Source organism: Chlorocebus sabaeus, chromosome 1 (genome assembly GCF_047675955.1).
Source record: "Chlorocebus sabaeus isolate Y175 chromosome 1, mChlSab1.0.hap1, whole genome shotgun sequence".
NCBI lineage: Eukaryota > Metazoa > Chordata > Mammalia > Primates > Cercopithecidae > Chlorocebus > Chlorocebus sabaeus.
The window spans coordinates 113429226-113436629 of record NC_132904.1 but is presented as its reverse complement, the minus strand read 5'-3'; the positions used below and the strand labels follow the sequence as shown (position 1 = coordinate 113436629).

The window sequence follows — 7404 nt, the reverse complement described above, 5'->3', positions numbered from 1 at the left end:
GCCCGAGATGCCTGCCTGTCCCCTGCTCAGATCTGGAACCCTAACAGAAGTGACCAGAGCAAATCAAACTCTGCCAGCCAGGCCTGAGAAAAGATTGATGTATTTTTTTTTTTTTTTTTTTTTTTTGAGTTCCAACCCCAAAAATATTCCAGGAAAAGATAGGGGGCAGGCTGGGCTGGTTCTTCTTCAATGGGCTTTTGCCGCCAAGGAGGACAGTGGACTTAGCCCACATCCAGGCTACCCCCAGCCCGCTTCTCCCCTGCTTAGCCCAGGGAGGAGACAGTAGAGGTGGTGGGGGCAGCCAGGAGGGAGGGGCCAAGGCAGTGATGCTTTCGGGTAAGAAGTTGGGCTGAGGCTGGGGACACAGGGAGGAGCTGCCCATGTGCAGTTACCGTTGCTCAGTGTCAGAGCCTCAAAGCTTCGCCAGGGCTGAAGGTACCACACAGGTGTGGGTGAGGCAGGCTAAGCGGGATGGCTGTAGCCAGGGAGATGAGGAGGGCAGGGCTCAGGGCTGGCCCTCTCCCCTCTAACTGATGATCTGCCGAGGTCGTCCGTAGCCTGTCATGCCGGCCTGGGAGGCCCCTCTGTTGGTGCCCATCTGAAGGCCAATGACATGCTTTCCCTCCTGCAGCTGGCTCTCTGTGAATTCCCTCTTATGCTCCTGCGCTTTCCTAGAAAAGGAGGAACCAGGATAAAGACTTGCTAGAACTGTGTGTTTTCCACCTGTTTTCTGATCCCTCTTGTTACGTCCTAGCCCGATCCCATTGCCTTCCTGTTTCATGTTTTTTCCCTAATCTAGCTTGCCTCATAGGCTAGGGAGACTGAGCGCAGGAGGGTGGAAAGGGAGGGGTCAAGGAGTATTAAGGACCCGTTATTCCTGATCCCAGACCCCCACTTCATCCCTTCTTGGCTATCTGCTTCCCCTAATCCTTCCCGCAAGCTCCTTAGCACAAGCTGTCTCCCACCCCATGTGGAAACACAAGCTCCCTGGGGGCCACATACTTCATAAACCAGTTGGGATCTCCACGGTAGTGCCCGTCATTCTTGGTGACTGCCAAGCTGCCCAAAGCCATCAGGGTTCTCTGCACTGCTGCCATGTCTTTGCCTGTGAGAAGACAGGAGAGAGGAGACGAATATCAAGAACGTATAAACAAGACTCCAAGCCAGGGCCTGCCCCCGTCTCTCACAAAAAAATAGCCAAACCAGGGGCAAGAGCTGTCCCCAATTCAAGGGAGGCCTCTCAGTGGGTCCTGTGAGCGTGGCGTGTTATTCTCGGCATATCCCATCCCTGCTGTGTGCAGGCGAGCACACCCCTAGTTGTGGCATATTCTGGTCATCCCCTCTCTCTGCCCCAGCACCCTGTCCTCCTGCCCACCTCCTCCCCCAGCCCTTTCTTCCTCTCTACCTTCAAAGAGATCAACAGTCTGGAACATGTCAGTCTTGATGACCCCATAGTCCTCAGCCGCCTTCAGGAACTGAGCCACCTGCTCCATCTGCTTGAAGACCATGGATGGCGGGTTCTCAGGCACCTTCACCGGCTTGGAGCCATCAGGGTACAGGCTGTTCACCAGCTTGCTCAGAATCTACCAGGCATAGGGCATAGGACGCAGCTTAGCACTCAGCTCAGGGATTGGTCCAGGACTCATAAGGTGGCACACCCTAGCCCCCCAGCCCAGGGTGCCACTCACCACGCCATTCTTCAGCCAGACCTGGAAGCCCAAGCGCCCACGGTCTGGGCGGCCCACATCAGGGCCGCACTGCACTATGATCCACTCCACCAGCCGCTCCTCCAGCTCCTCATCATACTTCTTCTCGATTTTGGACTGCACTTCGCGGCTCATGCCATAGGAAGGACCCTTGTTGGCCATGTTTGGGGAGAGCTAAAGCAGGCCAGGGTGGAGGAGGGAAGGGCAGAGGGTCAGAGGATCAGGGAGCAGCTCTGCTTTCACCTGTGCCAGGCGGCCTTCTAGCTCTGTGCAGGGTACCCAGCCATCCTAGACACTTGTCACAGTGCTGCCCATTCAGGCCAGGCTCAGCCCCTAGTCCAGACACCTCTCTGAACTTGAACACCAGGAAACAGGATACCAGGTCTTTGGAGGTCTAGAGCAGAGGTCAATAAACTGTTTTCGTAAAGGACAAGACAGAACATAGTTTAGGCTTTGCAGGCCGTGTGGTCTCTGCTGTTGCAGTGGGAAAGCAGCCATAGACAATATGTAACAAATGAACATGGCTTTGTTCCAATAAAACTTTATTTACAGAAGCAGACAGCAGGCTGGATTTGGCCCATGAGCTGTAGTTTGACAACCCTTGGTCTAGAACATTCTTTGCCAAGACCAGCCACAGAGCCACTGGAGAGGTCTTCCAGAAGCCACATTGCCCGCACAGAATACAGCCAGCTGGGGCGTTTGTCCAGCTGCAGGTGTGAGGGTTTACTGCCTCTGCCTCAAGGAACCATCACCTCCCACTCTCACCCAGAAGCTGGCCCTGGCCTGGAAGCCAGAACTCCAGAACTGCAGCTCTTTTCAGGTCAGCTCAGCTTCTGGTCTGCAGCTGAAGAGACTAAAACTTGCCGACCCCAGGCAAGGGCTAGGAAGCCACCAAAGCCCAAGAGCTCTTGGCAAAGAAGCTGCATTTCCTCAGAGGAACCAGAGACACCTGGTCTACCCATCGACTTCCCCTCATGCCCTTATGGTCTCATAAGGCCACCCTTAAGGAGTAGCCTGAGTAACCAAGAAGTCAGAGTCCCCCAGGGATCTTCCAGAGCCAAGAGTCTGCCTGCCAGGGAATGGGAAGCCCGGCCCCATCCAGCAACTGCCACCCTGAGGGCCTGGGCCTGGCACTGCTCAGGAGTCCCACTTATGGAGAGGGGTGGCAGCAGGAGCAGGCCAGGCAGGTAGGTCCCTGGGCAGATGGATGGGGGTGGCTGGGAACAGGAACAGGAACCTGACTTGGCCACTAATGTCACCCTAGGGTGCTGTGCCTTCTCTCCAGTGTTTGTCTGAAGAGACTTCCAAAAGAGGTACCAAAGGAAGCCGAACCCATCTCCTGGCCTCAGAGGGTCAGAGGTTGGGAGGGACACACTGGTCTGAGGACGGAGGCAAGAGCACGCTCTCCCGGCCCCCTCTCTGGTGAGACCCCTCCTCACCGGCACCCCACCTGCGGGAAGCAGAGCAAACACTATGACACCCCAGCGGTCCCGGGCCAGCTGCCCAGCCCAGTGCCCTGCCCTTCCTTTCCCAGGGCTGACAGCCTTTCTGGGCTCGAGTTCCTCATCCGTGAAGTGGGGGTTATGTTATCGACCTCAGAGGGCTGTGAAAATGGGACAGTGTCTGTGAACTCCCTCACATATTGCCCAGCCCTTAGCAGAGCTCCTCGAAATGTCAGTTCTTTGCTGCCCAGAGCCAGGCTCCTGGTGATGACCAGGGAGAGAGCCTGCTTTTGACCAAGGAGTGAAAAACTGACCTAGAAATGTCAGTTCCTTGCTGCCCGCTCCAGCCTCCACCCCTTTCTCACCATCATTCCCCGAACACGCAGCAGCGTTCACATGGACTCATCGAAGCGCCTGCCATTGGGCATCCCTCTCCTCCTTGCGTCTATTTCCTTATGTGTAAAGTGGGGGCAGGACCACCTCTGAGGACCCAGTTCTCTGAGCACTGGGGATGAGGTGGGCTTCTGGCCCAGCCAGCCCTCTCCCTGCCAGTGATGCCAGAGACCCCAGAGACAGTGCTCTGTTCCGCTGTTCAGCTACAAACAACCAATCCTTCCCTTCACCCTAAGTGTCCCAGCCCCGCTCCCCAAACACCCAAGGACTCCTGCACAAAGAACTGTGGTCCAAACCCCCAAGCCAGCGGGGACCAGGTGATGTCGGTAGCCCTGCATCCTGGCCTCCATCCACCGCAGCCTGTCTCAGCTTTTGCACCACCATCCCAGACAGGCACCCACCTTCTGTCCCTGGCCCTGCTTCTGCCCCCCACTCCACCTGCCCTCATGCCTGCCTTCCCCTCCTGCACCCCTGCTGGGCTCCTGAGGAACCGGATGGAAAGAGTGTGTGTCCCCTACCCCCAGCTTCCAGTCTCAGGAGGATCAGAACAGACAGTACAGGTCAAAGCAGCAAGGCGAAGGGTGGCAGGTACACAACAGTGCAGCCCCCAGATCTAGAGATAAGATTTGGATTTTGGTCAGAGGGAGGATGAAGCACACACCACCCCCACTCCCACCCAGCACCACCGTCCTCCCCTTCCTCCTCCTGGGTCAGGGTCTGAAGGTGGAGAATCCCCAGAAACCCTTTAGAGTCCTCTGATGAAGCCTCCCCAGTCCCACCTTCGAGCCAGTGGGGAGGGGAGAGGATGACTACAGGGCAGCCCACCCAGGGGCATCTCAAGACACTCCCAGGACAGCATGGACAGGCCTGGACCCTCCTGCCCTGTGGCTCCTGCCAGGGCCCCTCCCCTGAGCTGAGGTGAAAGTGGGCAGTGGAGAAAGAAAGTCCGGGGCAAACGGGCAGGTGGCACCCCCTACCAGCAGAAGCCCAGAAACACGAGTAGAACCAGGGGACCCTGCAGGGCTGCTGTGCCCCTTCTCTCTTCCCAAATAGGAGTGAGCACATCTGGACCTCTGAGAGGGCAGGAGGGTGGCTCCTCTCCACTCCACGGACAAACAGAGTGGCCTGGCTACATAAATGCGCGCCATCCTCACTGCTACCTTTGGAATAGTACCTCGAAAGGAAACTACGCTTTGGAGAAGACCAAGGGTCCCAGGCCTGCCCTGTCCATCACTCCGAAGCTCCTCCTTGGCAGTACCCGCCCCCACCCCTCTGCTACAGTGCGGGTGACCTCCCACTGTCAGACAGTGGAAGGGGATGCTTGTCGGAAGGACAGGCCCCCCATCTCCACACTCCGCTGCTCCAGACTGTGGAATACAAGAGTTCTGTGGCCCTTCACATTGTCGCAGGGCTATCGCTGCTGCTCAGGCCCTGGGGACCCGCCAGAGTGGGACACCGTGCTCCAACACAGGTGCATTCACCCACTCCTCACCTCCTTGGAGGTTCTAGAGGGGCGACGGACAGCAGAGCCTTGGCCTAACCAGCCAGCACCTGCAGCCTTACGCACACCCTGTGGATGCGGCTGACTGAGATGGGGAGCCTCCCTCTTACCCCGGTGGTTTCCACCATCAATTCCTCTGCACCAGCCAAGTCATCCCAGGCATTACAATGAGCCCAGGGCTGCCCGGTCTGAGAGAGATCCAGGACACTAGCGATCCAGCCCACTCTGCCTGGAGCTTGGGCCCCCACGCAGACTGAGAGGTGAGTTTTTCCCCAGCCAGGAGCTGGCGCCTGGGACCTCACGAGAGCCTGCCTGAAATGCACCCACTGTTCCTGTCCATCTCCAGCCCAACTTCCCTCCAAGCCCCAGCCAGTGCACTCACAGGGCTTCCTCAGGGCTCGCAGGAAGGAGTGAAGACTTGTGTCTGGGCTTGGACAGACAGGATGGGGCGCTGGCTGGGTGAGGGGTTTAAAGGGCTGCCGCTGTGGTGATGTCAGCCTCCCCCGCTGGCTTGCTCCTCGGCCCCCTCCCTGCTGGAGGAAGCCGGCTCCCCTCCCCACCCCCGGCTCCCCCAGTGACTCCACACAGGCTCCATATTTGGGGAAAGACACCAAGTTGGAGCAGTCTATCGGGGCTGCCGAGACATTCTCTGCATGCTTTGGAGATGGAGCGGGCCAGGGCGGGGCATGCTGCCGGCGGGGAGCCGGCCCGGGAAAAGCCTTTTATGGACAGGACCCTGCCCGGACTTACGGCTGCTCCTACTTCACTGCTTTCTGGCCCCGAGTTTGAGAAGAGGGGGAGTTCAACAGAGTCTGGCTGGAGAGAAGGGCAAGGGGCTGGGGAGCCGGGGATCCCAGGGGTTTGTGGGGACAAACCAGCCCCCCTCTCCTCCTGGGGCTTTTAGCTCTGATGGGACATGGATCCAACCTTTCCTGAGGACCTACTCCACACCAGGCCCTCTGCAGTGCCCTCTGAATACTCACAGCTACATTGTGAGGATGTAATTACATCCCCATTTTACAGATGAGGAAACTGAGGCCCCGAGTGCATCTTCCTCAAGACCACATGGTGAATGGTGAGTGGCAGAGCCTGCGCACCTCTGCCGACTCCCGTGGGTGCAGGAGAGGTGGTCAGACCTACCCTTTCAATTGTACCACACTGCCCAGGTTGAGAAGAGCTTTCAGTTCAGGTAGGTCTTGAGTTACATGCTTTAGGCTGGGATTTGAGGGTTCGGCAGAAGCTGTGTCCAACTCTGGTCCCCATCCAGTGGGCAGTGTCAATAAGAGGGTCTCTAAGGCCTGGCAGGGCCTGAGACACTAACGCAGGAACAGGAGACTCAGGAGGCTGGTATCCCTTCCTCCCTTTAGTAACAGTCCCTACCAGCCTGGAAAACAGACCAGCCTCTGTCCCTCCACGGAGATGACCCACTCCCATCTTGCTTGTACCTGGCTTCAGGGATCCTGGGGAGAGACAGGAGGTTAAAAAAGGTGAGACTAACAGTGGGGTCCCTGGACTGCCTGCTGTGGCACTCCCCTGCAAGGGCACCTGGTAGGGAGGACCTAACACTCTCCGCTACACACACGCCACCACACCCGACACCACCCCAAGCCAAACAAGGCCCTAGGAGGGGGCTGCCAGGCCTGGCAGAGGAGAGACCCACCCCTGCAGTTCTGCCCACTGCAGCCAGATGCGCTCGAGCCCAGGGGAGGCACAGCCATAGCACCTCCCAGTGGCGCCTGCGGGAAGAGCAGGAAGAGGAGCGGGGCCCCGGCAAGGGGAAAAAGCCCACTCCTCCATCCCTGACGCCGCAGACCTCTGGTTGTGTTCTGAATTCACCAAACTCCTTGGCCTCCAAATCGTGTCCTCCTTAGCTGACTGAAGTCTCAATGAACCTTTCAGGGACATATCAAAACTCCCTCCTCTTGGAACCTGCCCAGCTTCCATCACCCTCCTGCCTCAGCCTGCATGCTCAGCAGATTACAAACGCCCCATCAGGGAGCACCGCCTGGGCCTGTGGCCTGGTGAGCTGGGGGGCACTCAGGTCAGAGGTGAAGCGAGCCTCAGTCTGGGGGGCGGGGCCAGGTGGGCAGAGACTGCTGTTCCTGGGGAGGTAAGGACGGGTGTCTGGGGGGATGGCGTGGGAAAGGCTTTTTCAGTAACCAGCCTCTATCCAGCACAGTGCCCTGGTAAGTGTTTACTGAATTAATGCTGTTGCTGGAGAGACAGGAAAAATGGGAGAATCAAGGAACTGCAGTTCCCAGTAGGGCCATGGCTTAAAGGAAGGGGAGATGGAGGCCCTTCGCCTCTCCCCTCATCCTCAACAGCTCCACCCAGAGAGGGAGTGCAAACAAGGGGCCCAACA

General features: G+C 58.0%; 1 protein-coding gene across 2 annotated transcripts; it reads right to left on the bottom strand.

The window, feature by feature from the left end:
• Window positions 1-135: 135 nt before the first annotated feature.
• On the bottom strand, window positions 136-5552 carry TAGLN (transgelin). 2 transcript variants are annotated; one of them, XM_038005156.2, is made up of 6 exons: window positions 5425-5483; window positions 4060-4154; window positions 1689-1880; window positions 1406-1583; window positions 1003-1105; window positions 136-671 (listed from the first exon to the last, which is right to left on the bottom strand). In XM_038005156.2, the coding sequence occupies exons 3-6, from the start codon at window positions 1866-1868 to the stop codon at window positions 527-529; spliced, it is 606 nt and encodes a 201-aa protein (XP_037861084.1). In that variant the 5' UTR covers window positions 1869-1880; window positions 4060-4154; window positions 5425-5483; the 3' UTR covers window positions 136-526. The 2 variants fall into 2 exon arrangements, with proteins under 2 accessions (XP_037861084.1, XP_008019196.1); XM_008021005.3 differs by lacking the exon at window positions 4060-4154 and having other exon boundaries at window positions 5425-5552.
• Window positions 5553-7404: the final 1852 nt, after the last annotated feature.

Coding starts and splice junctions, on each gene's coding strand:
- TAGLN (XM_008021005.3), bottom strand. CDS start 1,868: ATGGCCAACAAGGGTCCTTCCTATGGCATGAGCCGCGAAGTGCAGTCC. Junction 1,106..1,405: donor GACTGTTGATCTCTTTGAAG/GTAGAGAGGAAG, acceptor GTCTTCTCACAG/GCAAAGACATGGCAGCAGTG. Junction 672..1,002: donor GATCCCAACTGGTTTATGAA/GTATGTGGCCCC, acceptor CTCCTTTTCTAG/GAAAGCGCAGGAGCATAAGA.